Source organism: Chanodichthys erythropterus, chromosome 1 (assembly GCF_024489055.1).
Source record: "Chanodichthys erythropterus isolate Z2021 chromosome 1, ASM2448905v1, whole genome shotgun sequence".
Lineage (NCBI taxonomy): Eukaryota > Metazoa > Chordata > Actinopteri > Cypriniformes > Xenocyprididae > Chanodichthys > Chanodichthys erythropterus.
The window spans coordinates 1,392,939-1,414,289 of NC_090221.1; the positions used below are offsets into that span (position 1 = coordinate 1,392,939).

At 38.9% G+C, this 21,351-nt stretch overlaps 2 protein-coding genes across 2 annotated transcripts in view; one reads left to right on the plus strand and one right to left on the minus strand.

The window, feature by feature from the left end:
* The window catches only part of ptcd3 (pentatricopeptide repeat domain 3), a 10,937-nt gene extending 6,591 nt beyond the window's left edge, over positions 1–4,346 (plus strand). Inside the window, exons 15-25 of the mRNA XM_067384669.1 lie at positions 1,337–1,387; positions 1,493–1,582; positions 1,681–1,709; positions 1,797–1,903; positions 1,989–2,067; positions 2,154–2,244; positions 3,271–3,356; positions 3,448–3,596; positions 3,689–3,730; positions 3,912–4,070; positions 4,142–4,346. Coding sequence (XP_067240770.1) covers positions 1,337–1,387; positions 1,493–1,582; positions 1,681–1,709; positions 1,797–1,903; positions 1,989–2,067; positions 2,154–2,244; positions 3,271–3,356; positions 3,448–3,596; positions 3,689–3,730; positions 3,912–4,070; positions 4,142–4,187 — 929 coding nt within the window. The 3' untranslated portion in view covers positions 4,188–4,346. The remainder of the gene's footprint in view (positions 1–1,336; positions 1,388–1,492; positions 1,583–1,680; positions 1,710–1,796; positions 1,904–1,988; positions 2,068–2,153; positions 2,245–3,270; positions 3,357–3,447; positions 3,597–3,688; positions 3,731–3,911; positions 4,071–4,141) is intronic.
* Positions 4,347–6,242: 1,896 nt separating this feature from the next.
* immt (inner membrane protein, mitochondrial (mitofilin)) lies at positions 6,243–19,570 on the minus strand. The gene is made up of 14 exons (XM_067384682.1): positions 19,381–19,570; positions 17,800–17,873; positions 17,265–17,457; positions 17,045–17,180; positions 14,481–14,585; positions 12,145–12,246; positions 11,885–12,018; positions 11,702–11,805; positions 11,487–11,622; positions 11,276–11,405; positions 9,610–9,833; positions 9,358–9,489; positions 7,389–7,518; positions 6,243–7,316 (listed from the first exon to the last, which is right to left on the minus strand). Exons 1-14 carry the CDS (start codon positions 19,420–19,422, stop codon positions 6,709–6,711), a joined length of 2,250 nt encoding a protein of 749 aa, XP_067240783.1. The 5' UTR covers positions 19,423–19,570; the 3' UTR covers positions 6,243–6,708.
* Between the last annotated feature and the right edge of the window lie 1,781 nt (positions 19,571–21,351).

Genomic DNA, 21,351 nt, shown 5'->3' on the forward strand with positions numbered 1-21,351 from the left:
GTCTGTTGAGTGATCAATCTTTAGGGGTTCAAGCACAAAGTGCTGAAAGCATATTGTAATTGTAAAGATTTTTATTATTTTTCTTCCACTGTAAAACGAATAGTGCAACCCAAACTGTAAGGCCTAGAGACTTGAAACTTTGCCAGATGATAGATCTCAATTTGGGGAGAACCTCAGAAGGTATGATCCCAATTGGCCAATAGGTGGTGCTACAGTGATCAAAAAGACGAAATGGCTCATAACTCATAGACTATTTGTCGTAGACTCAATTGTCTTATATCACTTTAATCCTCAAAACAAATAAAATGTATATCTCAGATTTCATTTCCGGTATGCAGATTTTTCCGCCATTTTGAATTTTATCCAAAACCTATGTTTTTTGCCCGATCGGAACAAAACCAGTGCAGAACAATTCTCTGGACTCTCTAGATCAATAATTCTCAAAAAAAGTTGATCTTTATCCTTTGGGTTGCTATAACGCGAACATTTAGAAAGTGGGCGTGGCTAAATATACCCAAAAGCCTATAAAGCCTAAACGAAAACTCAGAATTTTACGAAAATTGCTGAGCACATGCAGGATATGACTCTAAAGAAGCATGCCAATTTTTGTGTAGATCGGACAATAGGTAGCGCTATAATTGGGAAAAAACTTTAAAAAACATATGTTTTTAATGGTTTTGACTGAAAATGTATATAACTTTGGGTGTGGTCGACTTATTTTCACGGGAGTCACATTCTTAGACTCCTGAATCCTTGCCGAGTCCAACGATACCAAACATTGTTGGTTTCGCCTTTTGGTTTGTGCAACGTTGTGATTCAGTGTTTAAAAAAACGTTTGCGAATATCTTCGAAACCGTTCGATCGAGACGAAACCACCATAGGACACATGGAACCTAACCTGATTAACTAAATATTAAAGCCCAAATGTCAAAATTGTGATGGGAAGTGGCAAAAAAATCCAATCAAAGACGTTTTTGGGTCATATTTTATGCTCTCATATATATATATATAAGTGTCTATAACTTCAAACGAAATGAGATATTTTCACCAAATCACTCTGAGGACACCCAAAAAAAAAGTGTAGATCGGGCAATAGATGGTGCTATAACTGTCAAAAACCTTTAAAAAACATATTTTTCCTTACTAAATTGCCTGTAAATGGTCTTTTTCCATCTATGATGTAAGTGTTTACATGCTCGCTAAATAAAATAATACCCTTTTATGAGCTTAAAGGCCTTAAAGTGCTTGAACCCCGGTAAATGCTGCTTGCAGCTTTAATTATTTCTGCTTATTATGTTATTCTGGCATGTAACTGATTGTTTTTCTTTGATTTCAGAACCCAGTCTGGCCTCTTACAATCACGTGCTCAGCATATTTTATAAAACAGGTGATAAAGGCTCATTTGATGACAATTCTTAAATAAATGAGCAGGTTAAATGTGCATACATGGAAACTGACTATCATGCATTTCCCATCATGCTTTGCTCTGCAGGTGCCCCAATTCAGGGCCAAAAAGACATTCTACAGGAAGTGATGTACGAGGTGTCAGGAAAGAGCTTTACTCCTCAGGACCCTGATGATGGTATCTGCTGATCATCATTGCTAGATAGGGCCTGTCCTAATACACACACTCGACCACTTGTCTGTATTCTGTTATATTTTATATATTTTGTTTTTCAGCACAGTTCTTCATCACTGCTATGAGAATCGTAAGTGCAACGATCAAACACTACTCTATAGTAAATGGCACTTTAGTGTAATGTGTGACCCTGTTCGGCATCTCTCATCATCTGCAGTGTCTGGACACCAAGGACATTGAGCAGGCTTACAGGGTCCATGAGCTGCTGCGAGTAGGAGAGAACTGGAGACTTATGGGAAATGATTTAAAACAGAACATCTACTAGTGAGTATAATCCTGCAAACTCATCATTTCCAGTCAATTCTTCCCCTGACGCGGGTCTATATGAGGTTGCTTGTGTCTGTTTCAGTACGCGGTTCTTCAGTCTGCTCTGTCTGATGGAGAACGTTGATGTGGTGCTGCAGTGGTACAGAGATCTGATTCCCTCAGTGAGTGACACACTATCAAGCTTCACGTGAACGCTCACGGGATGATTGACATGCACTGATGTGTGTTGATGTGATCTGGTCTGCAGGTGTACTACCCCACTTCTAACATCATGACGGATCTGCTCCGAGCGCTTGATACTGACAGCCGATTGGACCTCATCCCGCAGATATGGAAAGGTGATTGACTCATTTATTTATTAGGGGATTTACAGAAACTTTTGGCACACAGATAGAGGGCAGATTAAACATTAACCATACCAAATTTTGAGTCTTTAACTCAATCCCTCTAGCGCCACCAACTGTCCAAATTTGCACTCACGTTTAAGGTAGTAACTTTTGAACTGTTCATTTTCCATCATTTAAAATTTTCCTACTATTTAGAATTTTCCAAAATACCTCATTTTGAAATCATCTTTAGACTAAAAGTTAGGGAATTTATATTGATTCATCAAACCTCGAATAACGAATAACCAAATTTTCGAATAACGTACAAACGAATTCGAATGAAAGCACGCCAAAATGAACATGAGGCTATATCTCCTCAACACTTTAGCGTATTCTGACCAAACTTGGTGCGTGTTATGACAACCATGACCTGAGGATTCCTGCACAGATTCGGCACACTGCCACCTAGTGGTCAGGAGATATTAAAAAAATGTCTGTTTTTGCTTTTAACTTCTGAAAATGCTATATTTTACAAACGCATTGGCATATCATTTCGAAATTTGGTATTTGTAATCGGCTCCATGCCCTGAAGGCACTCAAAAAGTTGAGAAAGTGCCACCTTGTGGTCAAAAATTGTGAAATTTAAAAAAATGCCAATAACTATTGATTAATTTTGAGTATTATAATAACTTGATAGATTGCTTGGGTCATGGTGAGAACATGGAAACCAAATTAGTCGGACGAACTTCCTGTCAGCCATTTTAATTTTCTAATTCGAGTCAGATCATCTTCAGACCATGCAGACAAAAAGTAATGGAATTTAAGTTGATTCGTTAAACTTCAAATAACCAAATTCTCAAATAACTCCCGAACGAATTGGATGGAGAGCACGCCAAAATGAACACGAGATGAACACAATCTTCTCAGTGCTTAAAAAGTTATGGATTTCATGCCGATAGTTATTGTTTACCGTATCAGCAAAGTTGATGGAACATTTATTCAGATGACTGACTCAAAGTATGCCGTCTTGTTCCTCAGATATCAAACAGTTGGGTCATGCCAACCGGCAGAAGCTGGTGGAGGAGCTGCTGGCGCTGATGGCCCGAGAGAAGCACAGTCAGGAGGTAGAACCGGATCACTGGTGAAAGATGATCTGCATTGGTTGATGACATCAGTGTCGGTCTGTACTAATTGTTCATGTGTGTTTCTGGACAGGTGCAGGAATCATTTGCCGACTGTGCGCTGGACATTAAGAGAATGTACAACACAGGTGACCGCGGCAAGGTTATGATGAGCTGGACGGCCGGCTCTCTCAGCGACGTCATCTCCGTTCTGCTCGCAGCTCATAGGAGACAGGACGCCTGGTAACGTCTTTTACAGGATTCTGTAATGTGATAAATATCAAATTGAGTTAAAAACGCCCTCAGATCTGTTCCTTTCACTTCTCTTCATTCAGGGACACGCTGAAACTCTTCAAAACACACAATAGAGTTCCCAGGTAAGATCAAGAGTGCATTTTTCCAATGATTTGTGCTTTTTGAGATTTTTAAGAAATTGCTTGAAAACCTCTACAAGTGAATATGCATTTAACATAAATGTTTCAGTCAGTTTTTGCCCCATGCAGTATAACAGAAATGTTTTATTCCTTGTCTTGGTATGTTCGCACTAACATGTGTCAGTGCGGAGCTGTTGAGCCAGTTCTTGACGTGTGTGAAGGAGAGCGGTGATGTGGATCAGGCCGTGGAGCTGGTTCAGATCTCCGCTGGCTTCTGTCTGCCCGAGACGCCCGAACTCATCCAGAGGATCCAGCAGGAGTTTGAGCTCTCAGAGCAGCACAAGTACGTCTCGCCTTTGTGGATGATTTAAATTAGAAAATTCAAGAGTCAATTGTAATCTGGTCCTCTTGCAGGAGCATCTTGTCTGATCTGGAGATTCGGACCTTTAACAGCGAGTAAATCTCGGGGCTGAGAGGCGTTCTGCAGCGTGGATGATCAGAGCAGCTGAATATCTGTTGAAATCTGTGCATTTTCTGTATACTTCAGCGTGTTTGGTACATGTGTAATTATTACTCTTCATTCAGATTAAAACTCAATAAAAAAAATCAGTAGTTTAAATGTTTTCCTCACTGGTGTTTTGAGTCTGGATTCACGTTCTGACGGGATCTGATCACATGAGCTTATTTTTTTTTGTCCAAACTAATCTTCAATGGTACTGATCAAACACAAGATTAGTTCATTGAATGATATTATATATGATTTATTCGCCCTCAAGCCATCCTAGGTATATGTGACTTCTTCCTGATGAACACAATCATAACTCTGATTAATAATCCCTCTGATGCTCCTAAACTTTATAATGGCAGTGAACGGAAACCACCTGTTTGAAATTTCAAAAAGTGCATTCATCCATTATAAACGCACTCCACACGGGGGGGTTAATAAAGGACTTCTAAAGCGAAGCGATGCATTTGTGTAAGTAAAATATCCATATTTATCAATTTATAAAGTAAAATAACAAGCTTCCGCCAGACCGCCTTTGGAATTCTTCTTCAGTTGAATATGAAAGATTACGTTCTAGATATTAAAGGGTTAGTTCACCCAAAAATGAAAATAATGTCATTAATTACTAACCCTCATGCCCCTCCACACCCGTAAAACCTTCGTTCATCTTCAGAACACAAATTAAGATATTTTTGATGAAATCTGCATAGCCAGCAATGACATTTCCTCTCTCAAGATCCATAAATGTACTAAAAACATATTTAAATCAGTTCATGTGAGTACAGTGGTTCAATAGTAATATTATAAAGCGATGAGAATATTTTTGGTGCATCAAAAAAACAAAATAACGACTTATATAGTGATGGCCGATTTCAAAACACTGTTTCAGGAAGCTTCGGAGCATTATGAATCAGCTGTTCGGAGCAGTTTGGTGGTTTGACATGCGATTCGAATCATGATTCGACACAAAAGACTCATAACGCTCCGAATCTTCCTGAAGCAGTGTTTTGAAATCGTCCATCACTAAATAAGTCGTTATTTTGTTTTTTTGGTGCACCAAAAATATTCTTGTCACTTTATAATATTAATATTGAACCACTGTACTCACATGAACTGATTTAAATATGTTTTTAGTACATTAATGGATCTTGAGAGAGGAAATGTCATTGCTCAGGCCTCACTGAGCCATCGGATTTCATCAAAAATAACTTAATTTGTGTTCCGAAGATCAACGAAGGTCTTACGGGTGTGGAACCCTTTAAGTTAGATGTTAATACAATTAATTTTAGAAATACAATCATTTAGACAAATATTGTCATAACTTGTATTCATGACAAATATATTTAAACATTAATTAATTAAAACATTACTTACAGGTAAAGTAAATATAATGAATATAAGCTAATATAACGCATATATTTAGTGAAATGCTTAATTTCTCTACTGAACTAACATGCTGTGGACACTAAATGACTTGCCTGAGGTAAATGTAATGCTATGTGAGATATTCTCAAGCTGTCTTTCTGCGGTTAAAACACTAGTTAAGAGAAACATAAACATATCTATGCATAGAGTGTCTGTTCTTGAGGCAGTTAGCAAACAGTGTTGCATTACCGCACACGCCCCCTTCTGGATTGGAGTGTGGATCGCACTTGACTGACTGTATTCATCATCTGACTGTATGCACTGAAACGACAAGTACCGTTACACCCCTAAAATATATACAGACCTAACTGTATGTGAAAGGTAAAGACACTTTTTGCTGCCGTGCCTTTAAGATTTCTATGGATACAGTATATTTGTGAATTGTTTGCTGTCAGTTCCAATATGGCGTGTGCATCTCCATCCTTCAATAACAGCCTCATTCATCAAGTCTTCAGCAACAGATTCTCAACACAATCTGTGCTGCTAAAACTGGCTCCTTGTTTGAAAGAGTTAAAATCAAAATGAACCCTACTAAACCAGATCTGACAAAGTAAAACTCAGACATGTAAATAACTGAAATGCCATTCTCTTCAACAACCATGATTTATTGATCTCCAATAGTGAATGAGAGCAGGACTGAATATTCTTAACAGTCTGGGTTAATAAACTGAAGCGTTACATGTGAAACGGTGAACAGGTTAGTGTCCCGCTGGCATCAGTGGTTTTGACCCGCAGGTCCTTCAACCTGATCCAGAACAGTGAGATGTGCAGCATATACACTGAGGAGTGCCACTGCCAAGATCAACAAAACCCTTGAGATGTGTTTTTCCGCATACGAGGGACACTTACGGTCTGTTCTGGATGGTAGGCCATTTAAGAATTGTTTTAAGGGCAGAAACTTCCTGCGAAAGTGCTTGGGACAGATAAGAAAACAAATTTTTGGCTAGCACACAATCTATTTATAAATTAAATCAGCTGAGCGGAAGGTTCAGTTAACAGCGGGCGAATGACACTCCTCGTAATTTACATAATCTCCACAGAGTGGGCGTGGCTAAGGGGCCTGCGTGGTGCCCAAGCCTACGGCGTTAGCATACGCCGATAGCAGGCTAATCACCTGCTTGGTTTCTAAGGTTAGCCGGGCTTCTTTAAGCCAGTCCTGCGCCACGCGCTGCGACTCGCCGCGAAGCTGGTTGATTAACTTCGCGGCTAGTTCCAGGTCGCCGCGCTCGATGCTGTAAGTCGCGTAGGCGAGCAGCTTGAACGTGTCGAGATCTTCAGGTGCTAGTTTAGCAGGTGGCGCTTCTTGCTCCCTCTCAAACAAAAGGACGGACTGTAGGTAGGACAGGAAGTACTGGTAAAGGCTGTTGCGCGTCTCGTCGATGAGCGCCACGCGTCGCGCGAGCCGGCGGATGTCGTAGAAACGTGCGCGAAGGAAAGCTTCGCTGTAGATGCCTCGGCTGAGAGATTCTTCGGGAATGGCGGTGGCCAATGCCTGCGCGAACTCGTTCTCCGCACAGCTCTCTTTTATGGCGCGCACAGCGCCCTCTAGAGGCTCGGTGGGGGAATCGGCACCTGCTGACTTGAGCGTGTAGTTCAGAGCCTCTACAGAAAGCCACAACTGGTGAGCTTTACGGGCCTCTTCCTCTGCAGTCACATGACCTTGGAGACAGAGAGATATTAGAAACATCAATCGAAGGTCAAACAGAAGATTAAATTATGCCTCAGACTCACTGTCGATGGCCTCTTCGATGCCCTTCAGGCGGGCGTAAGCGGCGTTCATGTCCAGAGTGAAGGTGTCCAGCTGTTCTTGAGTCAGTCTGCGGTAATGAGTTTCCTGCTCCATCATCTTACTGGTCAGGATCTACAAACAAATACACAATGTAACTTATTTAGATAGATAATATAGACTGTTCTCAAGCTGTTTTATTGACGTCTTTCTGCGGTTGAAACACTGATTGATCGATTACATTTCAGTTGTTCTGAATCTTTTTTCAACATACCTTCTGATGTTCATTCACGTTTATTTCATGCTGTAACTAGTAGTAAAGAGGAAGAGATGATCGGTTCACGACAACAACAGAGATCTTTCGCCACATTTAAGAGCGCCGAAATGGTATTTATTGTTTACATTTCGCAATAAAACTGGCAGAATTTGAAAGCTGAGACAAAAGTAACAAAGCTTACTGTGATTATTGGATGGGAGGCGATTTACGGCAATGATGGGCATTACAGGGCTCGACAGGAAGGACTGCCCGATGGCCCGGGGCCAGTGTGAACGACGCTCGGGACAGTAGACGGAACGGTCACTTGCGCGAACAGGCCAGTGCTGTAGGATATATATCGTCTATGATATTGTAATTGTTGATTTAATGATCTGAAATTATCGAGTATGTCCCTCACTTTACAAAAACCAAACACAAACACACTCATTGAGAGCACGCATGCTCTACGTGACGTAGTCTAGTAGGTTAGACTAGTGCGTGTACATATTTATAGTGTACGCTTTCACTGCGTGATTTAGTCTATTAAAATGCTTTTAGAAGGACCCATAATTCAAGATAAGGGGCAAAAATGACCCTGTATATCTTTCATATTTATATAATTTAATATAGTTAACCAATATTAAACAAAGAGCACCGTTTCTGTCCAAATATCAACATGATTACAAATGTGATATTGATTTTATTAATTAATATCAAGTGACCAAATCGCTTGTTTCGCTCTATTTCACCAACAAAAATAGTTCCACAGAATTGTTTTGCGTCTCTGAGCAACACTTCCTGAATGAATCAGCCGTTTGAATGAATCGGTTGAATCTCAATGACATTCGCTGCCACCTACTGGCGGGTTTAATTTCACATTTAAAGTGTCTTTTCATTTTTTAAATAATTTCAAATAACAGTATTTAACGTTTTATATTTTCAACATTTCAAAACATTATTTATGCATCTGTAACTGATTATAACTAGATTAAACTTTATTAAAGTTATAGTTATACATTAGATTACAATTTCTGTTTGTTCTGTTGTATTTATTTGTGCTATTACTCATAATTTGATTATTTGTTACTATTTGATTACTTATTGTTTTTGTTATTTTTGATGCATGTAACCTTAATAAATAGGGTTATGATACCAAAAGTTACTAGATTAACTCTCTTAAATTTTAAATATTGTTAGATAAATAAACAGTAACTATATTTACTTTATAGGTCCATTTTCATTACACTGACAGGAGGGCGAGATGACTGACAAAACAATGGCGGAGGATTCGTTGCGCAAAAGAGCCCAAGCATCTGACAAATGTCTTATCTTGTTCACGCATCGACTGAAAGCAGCACAGACTAAAAGATTGATTCTTGGGATTTAAGAATCAATATCAGTTCATCAAATGAGAATCGATTAAAATCAAGAAATCAGCCCTAGTGTTCACACAGCTGACCATGTTTACCCATTGTAGCTCCAAAACTGTATTGGCCAGAACAAAATTTGGGTGCATCACCACTTTTAACGCTTCTGCACTACTAGCAGCACCAAATGGAACGGTAAATGTTTCAAAAATCAGCACTCCCCGTCTGCCATTGGTCATTAAACAGGTAGCCCCATCTCATTTTTGGAGTGAAGAACTCCTTTAATCATTAATTTCTCTCATGAATGACATGTAGACGTGAGTCCGCCGCATGGACGGGCAGTGTTGGTACCTCCTGCGCCTCCTCGCGCAGCTCCTGTTCCTGAACCTTCAGCACGTCCCGCAGGTGATCCGTGTGAGCGGCAGCCTGACGGCGCAGCTGTGTCCTCATCTCAGCCTCCATCACCTCACGCATCTCCTGAACCTGACACACACACACACACACACACCTTCAATCTTCTACAAAGACTATCAAAGTCATTCTTGAGTTCCTAAAAATACATATTCACGGTCAAATAATAAGTAATCTAGATGAAGCACACACTTTCTTCTCCTGCTCGAGTCTCATGTCCTCGCGGCTGTGCTCCAGCGCAGAAACCACGGCTTTCTCCAGCGCTTTCCGATCCTCCAGCTTCTGCTGCTCCAGAGCCGTCTCGATGTGGATCTGCTCCCTCACCCGCTGCTCCGCCAGCTCACGGTTCAGCTGGTCAATGCGGCGGTGCGCGTGAGCGATCAGAGAGTTCAGATCATCCACGCTCAGCTTTCCCGCTGAGAAACACAACAGAGCATTGCTGTTATTAGGTTGTGGATTTATTTGACTCGATCGGACGTGCTTCTATGGTGTTCTTGCATTCAAGAGCGGACAGGGATCTTGAGATGAACTTTAACTTAAAAGGGATAGTTCACCCAAAAATGATCCAATGATTTAGTCACCCTAGGTGTCTTTCAGACAAACACATTCGGAGTTATAGTAAAATACACTACCAGTCAAAAGTTTGGAAACATTACTATTTTTAATGTTTTTGAATGAAGTCTCATTAAGGCTGCATTTATTTCATAATAAATACAGAAAAAGTTAGAAAATTTAAAATTATGGTTTTCTATTTTAATATATTTTAAAATATAATTTATTCCTGTGATCAAAGCTGAATTTTCAGCATCATTACTCCAGTCTTCAGTGTCACATGATCCTTCAGAAATCATTCTGATATGATGATTTATTATCAGTGTTGGAAACAGTTAATATTATTTTATAACCTGTGATACTTTTTCAGGATTCTTTGATGAATAAAAAGTTTAAAAATATCAGCATTTATTTAAAATATAAATCTTTTGTAACAATATACACTACCGTTCACAAGTTTGGGGTCAGAAATTTTTTTCCTTTCTTTTTCTTTGGAATAAATTAATACTTTTTTCCAGCACGGATGTGTTAAATTGATAAAAATTGATAGTAAAGATTTATATTGTTAGAAAAGATTTATATTTTGAATAAATACTGTTCTTTTTAACCTTTTATTCATCAATGAATCCTGAAAAAAGTATCACAGGTTCCTAAAAAATATTAAGCAACACAACTGTTTCCAACATTGATAATAACTGAGTATCAAATCAGCATATTAGAATGATTTCTGAAGGATCATGTGACACTGAAGACTGGAGTAATGATGCTGAAAATTCAGCTTTGATCACAGGAATAAATTATATTTTAAAGTATATTCAAATAGAAAACCATAATTTTAAATTGTAATAATATTTCACAATATTACTGTTTTTTACTGTGTTTATTATGAAATAAATGCAGCCTTAATGAGACTTTATTCAAAAACATCAAAAATAGTAATGTTTCCAAACTTTTGACTGGTAGTGTATATGCAAGCTTTCTGAAGACCAAAAAAACACATCCATCCATCATAAAAGTAATCCATACAGCTCCAGGGGGTTAATAAACGCCTTCTGAAATGAAGCGATGGGTTTTTGTAAGAAAAATATCCATATTTAAACTGTATCACTATTAATTCTGGATATTTTTCTTACAAAAAACCCATCGCTTCATTTCAAAAGGCGTTTATTAACCCCCTGGAGATGAATGGATTACTCTTATGATGGACGGATGTGCCTTCAAAAACTCCCATTATGAAGTTTGGAAGAGCCAAAACACATCTTAACACCAGGTGTAAACAGGGTCACAGGTGTGTGCGAGATCTTACACAGTCCCTTCCAGTTGGCCTGTATTTCAGGTGTGATGTTGGCGAGCTCCTGCTGGAACTGAGCTTTGGCTTCGTTCACCAGCTCACTGTACTGAGACACGACCTTCGCCTCTGACTGCGCCGTCTGCACCTGTATGAAGATAAATGGATTACAGGCTTGATTCTGAGTATCTCTAAGGCACATTAGCATTGGTCAGATTAAGATGCTTACCTTGGTCACTACTTTGTCCAGATCCACAATCATGCTGTGCAGGTTCTCCTCAGCAGCCAGGATCTGAGGTCTCGCCGCGTCAATCTTGGCTTGTTTTGCGCTGTTGATCACTTCACGAAGCCTTTCAAGCTCTCCTCTGAATATACACAAAACAAAAATCAACAAAAACAGCAGGTTTACACCCCTTCTCTGAATCGGTCAGAAGCAGGCCTCACTTGGCTTTCAGCAGGGCGTCTCCAGCCTCGTCCACGGCTCTGGTCCTCTCGCTCAGAGCCTCGTTCAGAGCTTTCCATTGAGCCGACTTCTCATCTGGAGGAGTCTGAACACAAACACACACAGGAGCGTGTTATAATTGCTCTGATCGGTCAGAAGGCTCAGTCTGTTGCAATCGTGTGTACCTGCGAGTCCATGGCTTCTTTGAGTTTGTCAGTGTGTGCAGTGATGGCGGTCAGCGCAACCTCCTGCGCTCCGATGGCCTGCAGGGTGATCTTAGCGGAGCTGCCCAGAGTCTCCTCCAGTCCAGCAGTCAGAGCTTAAAATGGAATAATATTTCACAATATCACTGTATTTTTTATCTAAATAAATGCAGACTTGTTGAGCATGAGATATGTCTTTCAAAAGCATGAACTCCAAACTGGTTGATGTGTGTCAGACTCACCTGCCAGCGCATCCTGCTCCGCCTTATCCTGCTGCGCCAGTCGAGCGCTCACTTCCTCCGCGGGCCTCTCCGTCAGCGCCGGCTCAGGATGACACTCTTCAGCTACACACACAAACACAAAACACACTGAGACATTACAGCGCTGGGGGGATACAATCATATGTGCAGTCTGCAGTTTGAACTGAAAATACGACAAAAATTAAAGCTGTGAGCAGCATTTACCGGGATTCAAGCACTTTAAGGCCTTTAAGCACATAAAAGGGTATTATTTTATTTAGCAAGCATGTAAACACTTACATCATAGATGGAAAAGAACATTTACAGGCAATTTAGTAAGGAAAAATAAGGTTTTTGACAGTTAGAGCGCCACCTATTGCCTGATCTCCACCTATTTTTTTTAAATTTTGACATTTGGATATTAACATTTAATAAACCAACTTCGGTTTCGTGTTTCCTACGGTGGTTTTGTCTCGATCGGACTAACGGTTTCGAAGATATTCACAAAAGTTTTTAAGCACTAAATTGTAACGTTGCATAAGGCCATAAGGCAAAAATTAACATGTTTGGTATCGTTGGACTCGGCAAGGATTCAGGATTCTAAGGACGTGACTCCCGTGAAAATAAGTCAACCACACCCAAAGTTGTATATATTTTTAGCTAAAACCATTTAAAACAAATGTTTTTTTAAAGGTTTTTAACAATTATAGCGCCACCTATGGTCCGATCTACACAAAAATTGGCATGCTTCTTTAGAGTCATATCCTGCATGAGCTCACTTAATTTCGTAAAGTTCTGAGTTTTCATTTAGGCTTAATAGGCTTTTGGGTATATTTAGCCACGCCCACTTTCTAAGTGACCCAGTTACAGCGACCCAAAGGATAAAGTTAAACTTTTCTTTTGATAATAATTGATATAGAGAGTCCAGAGAATGGTCATGCACTACTTTCATTCCGATCGGGCGAAAAACCTAGGACTAGTTCGCAAAAGTAGGTTTTTCACATATTTGCGAATAATTAATGAACAATTTGATTGACAGCATTGGTTCTTGAGGCAAAGTTGTTCAGCATAAGGAGATCTATCAAATGATATGCATATTGTGTGGTTTTGTGAAACACCACGTGATTACCAAGGCGCCAACTAGTGGCCAATTTCTTTCAAAATTCTTACAGACCTCTAGGACCATGAGTCGAACATGCCCATCGAGTTTTGTTCCGATCGGCCTCCGTTAACCTTGTCTAATAGGTGCTCAAACTTAATTGGCCGATGGCAGCCATGTTTTTCGAGATACGCCAAAGTCCTCATAGACCATCATGCCCCCTTGGACCAAAATACTGCATACCGAATTTTAAGTCGATCGGACTAATGCTTGCATAGTTAAAGCTTTTTTCATGTTTTTTTCCTTGTTATAGCACCACCTAGTGTCCAACTGAAGCAATTTTTTTTATCATGACCAAAAATTTAGCCCCTACACGCATGTACCGAGTTTGGTGAAAATATCTCATTTCGTTCTCGAGTTATAGCCATTTTAGTGAAAGTGGCTCCGCCCATATCGTACATTTTGGCACCCCTTAGTGACCGTGAATCGAAATTAAAACTTTTTTTTTTTGACATTCAGACTCCAGAGAACATTTCTGCACTGTTTTGGTTCCGATCGGGCGAAATGAAATTGGAGATAATCGTTTTGGTTTTGTCCGTCTTGAGATATAAGACTCTTGACTAGGACAAACAGTCAGCGATTTTGCGTTTTTGATTGTTGAAGCGCCACCTATTGGCCGATTTGGACGAGTCTCGGTATCTGAGTAGCGAGCAAGACTACTTCCATCTGACGAAGTTTCAAGTCTCTCGGCCGTACGGTTTGGGCTGCCCGATCAGTTATAAGAAAAATAATAAAAATCCTTACAATTACTATAGAGTTTCAGCATGTGCTTGAACCCCTAAAAAGTGGGCGATGTGAAATAATGAAAGACAATAAACACATCTTTGTAGTGCGTTGTCTGCATGCGCACACACACACACACACACACACACACACACACACACACACACACATCTGCTCTGTGAACAAATGACTCCATTCAGATGATCAAATGAAGCATAATTGACAAAAAAAAAAAAAAAAAAAAAAAGAGGATACACATTTGTTAGTTATTGGGAAAAAACTCAAGCACAATGAGTTAGTGAAGAACTGAAGAAAAACACAATGAACAGAACAGATGTTAGTCACATGATGGAAAGGGATCCATGAGAACATGCAGAGACACTGATCTGCCCAACAGCTGATCAGAGGAACACAAACAGCTGTTGAAGCAGAAGGCTGTGAGGGATCCGGGTCTGACCTGCCGGCGTGGGGTCCGCTGGGCCGTCGTCGCTCGTACCCGGCGCGGGCACAGAGGGCACGTCGCTGATAGCCGAAATAATGTGAGCGGCCTCTGCTGAGGCTTCTGCAACAACAGTAGGACTCCATGAGAGAGAGAGAGATCACAGTTCAGCAACGGTAAACGACTGCCTGTGATCCTTCGTAGGTTCTGGATGTGATTAGTGTGCATGTGCTTCAACACTCAAATGACCCAGCAGTGCCTGAGAACCACATCCTGCGTGTTTGTTCTGAAATCTCATCTCATTTGCTGTTACTTATGGAACGTATGCATTAATATGTACACATAAAAACCCATATGGGTGGACCACACAACAACACTTCAAAATCAATCAGAGCAATGTAAAGTCATTCTCTCCCTCCTCATCTGGAGGAAAAACAAAAACTATGATCGATATGACATCACGCGTCACGTGTCCAGAAAGCTGTCAATGCATCAACATAAACAAATAATGACAACAAAATCAAGCGATATGAAAATCAAATGCTAACAACATGAGAAAGTGTTCAATATACTATACAGATCTAGAAACAGCTGAACTATACCACAATGCATTATGATTCTATATCACACCGTCACTATATCATCAGTGCATCAAATCAAGTCAAATCTGCATCATCATGCTCATGTAAAATGGCCACACTGCCTCCATGAAGACCAACTCAAACATTGATTTCTCATATAGTGGCGTCCTGATAATGTTGGAAAAGGAAAAGTGACGATTCTTGATTGAACTGCTCTGTCTATGTGTTAAAGTCAAGCACACGCTGTCAGACTAACCTTTCACCTACTGAACCTTTAGGAATAGTACATGCCATGATGATTATTAAAACAAAAAATAACCTTAAGTGCCTTAAAGGGTTAGTTCACCCAAAATATATATGACTTATCCATAGACAGCATCTATAATAAACACTTTCAAGGTCCAGAAAGGTACTAAAGACATCGTTAAAACAGTCATGTGACTGCAGTGGTTCAACCTTAATGTTATGAAGAGACGAGAATACTTTTTGTGCGCAAAAACAAAACAAAAATAACTTTATTCAACAATATGTTCTCTTCCCTGTCATTATCTTACACTGGTGACGCAGTAACAGTGTTTACGTCCGAATGCCGGCTCAGTATTGGCCAAAGCTGATCATGTGATCAGCACGACGCACACGTGTGATGCTGACGCAGGAGTCGGCGTTGTGACGTAGAACCTGGAAGTGCTGGATGTAAACAATGCATGAGAATGTTGAATTAAGTCATTATTTTTGTTTTGTTTTTGCGCACAAAAAGTATTCTCGTCTCTTCATAACATTAAGGTTGAACCACTGCAGTCACATGACTGTTTTAACAATGTCTTTAGTAGGGCTGGGTATTGACACAATTTTCTATATTCGATTCAATTTCTATTCACATGCTTTCAATTTGATTCAATTATGATTTTGATTCGATCGATATCAATTATTTTGGATCATTTACAGTATATGCCACATTTTCTGGAGGAAAAAAAATCTCTCAACTAATGCTGTAAACTACACATGAGAGTCAGCTGGTACTACTATAATAATACTGAAGGTTAAATTAACTTATTTATATACAAACACTTAAATTACACTCAATTATGTTTTTATTATAAATAAAATTTAGAATTACATAATCATATTTCTACTAAAATTATTTTTTTTAAAATATAAACATTTAAATGGTGGCTGATTTATTCAAACATGCATTAAATATTGAAGAACATTAATGAATATGTAACGGTGCATAGCTATATTTATCTTTCTAGAGTTCACTTTTCTAGCTGACTAATGAGTTTATGGTCACTGAATGTGTTTTTCTGAGGTAAATGTGACGTCACGTGACATTGAAGCTGTTTTATTGACGTCTTTCCGAGGTTGAAGCACTGATTGAGCGATTACACGAGACATGATACGGATTTCAGTAAGTTGTACTGTATATTTTAACATACCTTCAGATGTTCATGTTTATTTCGCTGTAACTGGTATTAAAGCGGAGGAGAGGATGATCACATGCTTCACTTTAACTGAGGAGCTAAAGCGATCCGTCACGCCACATTAAACGGTGCCAAAACCATATTTATTTTCTGAATCTCATAATAAGATGGACGTCATTTGAAATCTGAGACTTTGCTTTATATCAAAAGTAACAAAGATTATTGCGATTTATTGGATGGGAGGAGCTACATATTCTGCTCATTCATCAACTGAAAACAGACTAGACTAATCGATTCTTGGGATTTAAGAATCAATATCGGTTCGTGAAAATGAGAATTGATTAAAATTGGGAAATCGATATTTGTTACCCAGCCCTAGTCTTTAGTACCTTTCTGGACCTTGAAAGTGTTGATTATATTGCTGTCTATAGATACCTCTCAGATTTCATCAACAATATCTTAATTTGTGTTCTGAAGATGAACGAGGTCTTACGGGTGTGAGGGTGAGTAATTTCATTTTTGGGTGAACTAACCCTTGAAGCTGTTGATCTGCTAGTGTGTAAGCGTGAGTCTCGCTCACCCTGGAGTGTCTGTGCTGGTGCTTCCTCTACAGCCGGCGGAGCTTCCACAGGTGCTGGATCAGACTTCTTGGCTTTAGCTTTGGACTCCTTCGTAGTTTCTGACAGTGAGGAGATCTGCAGGGGTTCGACCTTTACCTGTTAAGAGAAAAGTCTCTGTTGATCACTGAAGGCCTACATCACATGACAGAAGCTCAGAGTGAAAGTGAAAGTGACTCTCACCGGTTTCTTCTGTAAAGGGACGGGTGGAGGAAGCGGCGGCCCAAGCACCATCTCAAACACCTGATCAGAGTAAGGAACGCTCTTCTCTACATTTGCCCGAAACTTCGGATCCCACTTGGCATAAAGGATCGTACCGCCAACACCGCCGCCCACCGTCAAAAGACTAGCGGCCACTATTTTCCCAGCAGAAGATCTGTGGTGCAAAAAGTCTAATTTGAGATGCAGACCGAAGCAAAACTTGTAGGTTCTTTTGATCCAGATCAAAACAGAATTCACTTAGCGTTCACACTGTCATTTTTAACACCGAATCTAAAGATACAGAATAAAAGTCATCATGTAATCCTGTGCATTTTAGAGTCGCATCTTGTGACATCACGTCCTGTTTTTTGCGTTCATATTTCAGTCAAACCACATCAGAGTTCATTTGTGAACACAGCCTAACATTAATTTCAAAGATGTCTAATACACTATGTGTTAAAATGACCCGATGATTTAAAATAAATAAGTCAGTAATATCGATGTAAGCGTGTCGTACCCAGAGTTTCCAGCTGTGGTGTATCTGCGGCAGTGCTGTAACGGATGGGCCGACACTTTACCACACACACATTGCTGCAGAGAAACAGACAAACAAATCATCATTACGTAATAAACGACAATATAAAAAAAATATTTAATATCTTCCTTTTACAATGAGCACAACCACTGAGCACAACCACTGTTTACATTAATTAATAACAAACAGACACTTATTTCATCGGATTTCATCAAAAATATCTTAATTTGTGTTCTGAAGATTAATGAAGGTCTTACGGGTGTGGAACGACATGAGGGTGAGTAATTATTGACATTATTTTCATTTTTGGGTGAACTAACCCTTTAAATGCTGTTTAGTTAAAGCAGGTTTCAAAGACCCTGGACCATCATAAGTCACATGGGTATATTTGTAGCAATAACCAACAATACATTGTAAGGGTCAAAATTATTGATTTTTCTTTTATGCCAAAAAACATTAGGATATTAATTAAAGATCATGTTCCATGAAGATATATTGTAAATTTCCTATCGTAAATATATAAAAAAATTATTTTTGTGAGTGAATATGCATTGCTAAGGACTTCATTTGATCAACTTTAAAGGCGATTTGATCAATATTTTCATTTTTTGCACCTTCAGATTCTAGATTTTAAAATAGTTGTATTTCGGCAAAATATTGTCCTATCCTAACAATTTATTTATTCAGCCTTCAGATGATGTATACATCTCAATTAAAAAAAAAATTACCCTTATGACTGGTTTTGTGGTCCAGGGTCATTAAATATATATATATATATATATATGAACACACGAACACACACACACATATCAGACATATAGTAAAAGGCAATAAACAACAATGAATGAATGAATGAACAGCAAACATTAGTTTCTATTTCTTCAATGTCTATCGTCTGACGATTAAATGTTTATCAGCTGCTTTCCATTGCATTAAATATTAATTAGGCTCATTTACATATGATGACGACAGCGTTTGTGTGGGAAACTTTCTGAAGTTTTCACTGACAAGGTCACGTCCTTCTATTGGACCAAACCAGTTCAAGGTCTGTACAGAGCATAAATCTACGATTAAAAGGTTCTAGATGAATATGATGCCAGTAAAATACCCTTAAATGTAAATAAAGGTGAATAAATGTTGTAAAACTGAAGATTTTCAGTCATCTGTTAGCTATCCGTGTGACAGAAAATATGAATCATACAAATCCCGCCCTTATTTACGCTTGAGCGCATTCTGGGTTTTTATTGGTGGAGCGCGGCGTCACTCACTTAATCCTGCGCGTTCATTGGTTCCGCGAATCTGCCTATCATATTGTAAACGCCTCTTTCGACCTCACGTTACGTCGTTGACGTACCATAGCATTCTATACCGGTGCGCCAGCTAAACTGCAAATAACAAACCTCAACTAACACAATCATCAGCTCATTAAGAAGCGTAGTTCAATATAATCACCGGTTAATTAAATAAACCCTCCAGGGGTTGATATTATCGGTGATTTGAGGACGTGTGAGAGACGTCGGGCCTCACTGTGGGTCACTGAATGACCGCTCGAGATAAACTCACCCGCGCCGCCGCACGCGCCCCTTTCCAGCACACGCGCAGCATGATTCTGAGGCTTGGACTGAAGAGCAGAAATACGCCACCGGCTTCAGCAAAACATTATAAATGTGTCAACCTCGACCGCGACTTCGCCTCAGCACACTGTAGATTACTCCAGCACTGGTGCACGTATGACAGAGCAGCGCATGCGCAGTAGGCACACCCAACGCGAACATACGTCACGAGTTCACAGAAAAGAAATATTCAGTTTCTAAATTATTTTTTTTTTGGTAATATTGTTATTTTTGTTTTGTAATGTATATGTTGCTGCTGTTATTCTTATTGTATTATTGTCATTTTTATTTAATTGCTTATTTTTTTGTTACTGAATAAAGCATTTAAAAAAAAAGATTCTAAATTATTTAATTAATTGATTTGCTTATTAAGCAATGATACTAATTTTTCCATTAAATACATGACTGTAGAACACATGGAGCTGAGGAAACACTTTATTGTTCATGTTATAGTGTAATTCTACATTTAAGTACTATATATTAGTATTAATTATATGTACTTATAATAAGGGGTTAGGGTTTGGATGAGAGTATAATTATGCATAATTTGTAGTTATTGCTACAGTAACGTGTGTAAAGCACACTGTAAAACAAATCTTTCATTTTATTTATTTATTTAACTTTATTTATTTTGAAGACACTGCTGGATTTTAAGAAAATCTCACTTGAGATCAAATTTTACCCTCAAAAAAATCAAAATAAAAAATATATTTTGCATAAAGACAGGGAAAACGTTTATTTTTAGGGGCCAAGCCCCAAAACTATTAAATTCATTACTTTTCTTATTATTACTATTATTCCACTCTTGAGTCTAAGGCAGCCTATAGAACCGTAAAAAGTTGTGAAATTTGGCACACTGATAGAGGACAGTCTGAATTGTTACTATAGCAATTTTGGAGTCTCTACCTCAAACCCTCTAGCGCCACCAGCAGTTCAAAGATTCACTCATGTTTATGCTCATAACTTTTGACTCTTAAACCCTAGAAACAAAATTAATCTGATCCCATGGCTCATGCTGATTCGAATCTATGACGTCATTTCCGTCATGAAAATTCTTCCGCCATTTAGAATTTTTGGAAAATTTGGTATGTAGCAAAAAGGTATTAAAATATTGTTGATCAGCCAATCCGTTCTCGTATAGCGTGTCAACGAATTTGACGGCGAGCACACAAAAATGGATTTGATGCTGTATGTTCGCAATGATTTGGTGTATTGACACCAAATTTGGTATATGTCATTACAGGCATGACTTGGGGGTACATGCACAGTATCATCACAGCGCCATCTACTGGTGCCGAGATAGGAAAAATGGCTATTTTGGTTTATAACTTTTGAATGCCTTGTCCTAAAATCATGAGAATGGTCTCCTTAGATTCCTTGAGACATGCCGAGTTGAACAATATCCAATTTTCTTTGGGCGGCCATTTTGAATTTTGTCATGAAATGCTGTGTTTTACGAACGCATTAACGTATCCTTACGAATCACGGTGTGATTCATCGAGGCCATGTTCTAAGAGGACTTGTAAAGTTTTAGGTCAGCGCACCCTAGTGGTCAAGAGATATAAAGAAATTTATGAAAATGCTTATAACATATGAAAAGTGCAACATATTTACATTTAACTTACATTGTTAGATTTCTACAACCCCAAATTTGCCATATTCTACCATACTTACCGTCCGCCATATTGAATTTTATTCAATACTTTTTTGAACTCCTCCTACAAAATTTGTACAATTTGTATGAAATTTGGTATGTAGCATCTAGAGACACTAATGACAAAAAGTTATTAAAAGATTTTTGAACTGTTGTTTTATACTGCGTCAACAAATTTGACTGCGAGCACGCCAAAATGGATATGCGGCTGTATCTTTGCTAAAGTTTTGTGTATTGACACGAAACTTGGTACATGTCATCACAGGC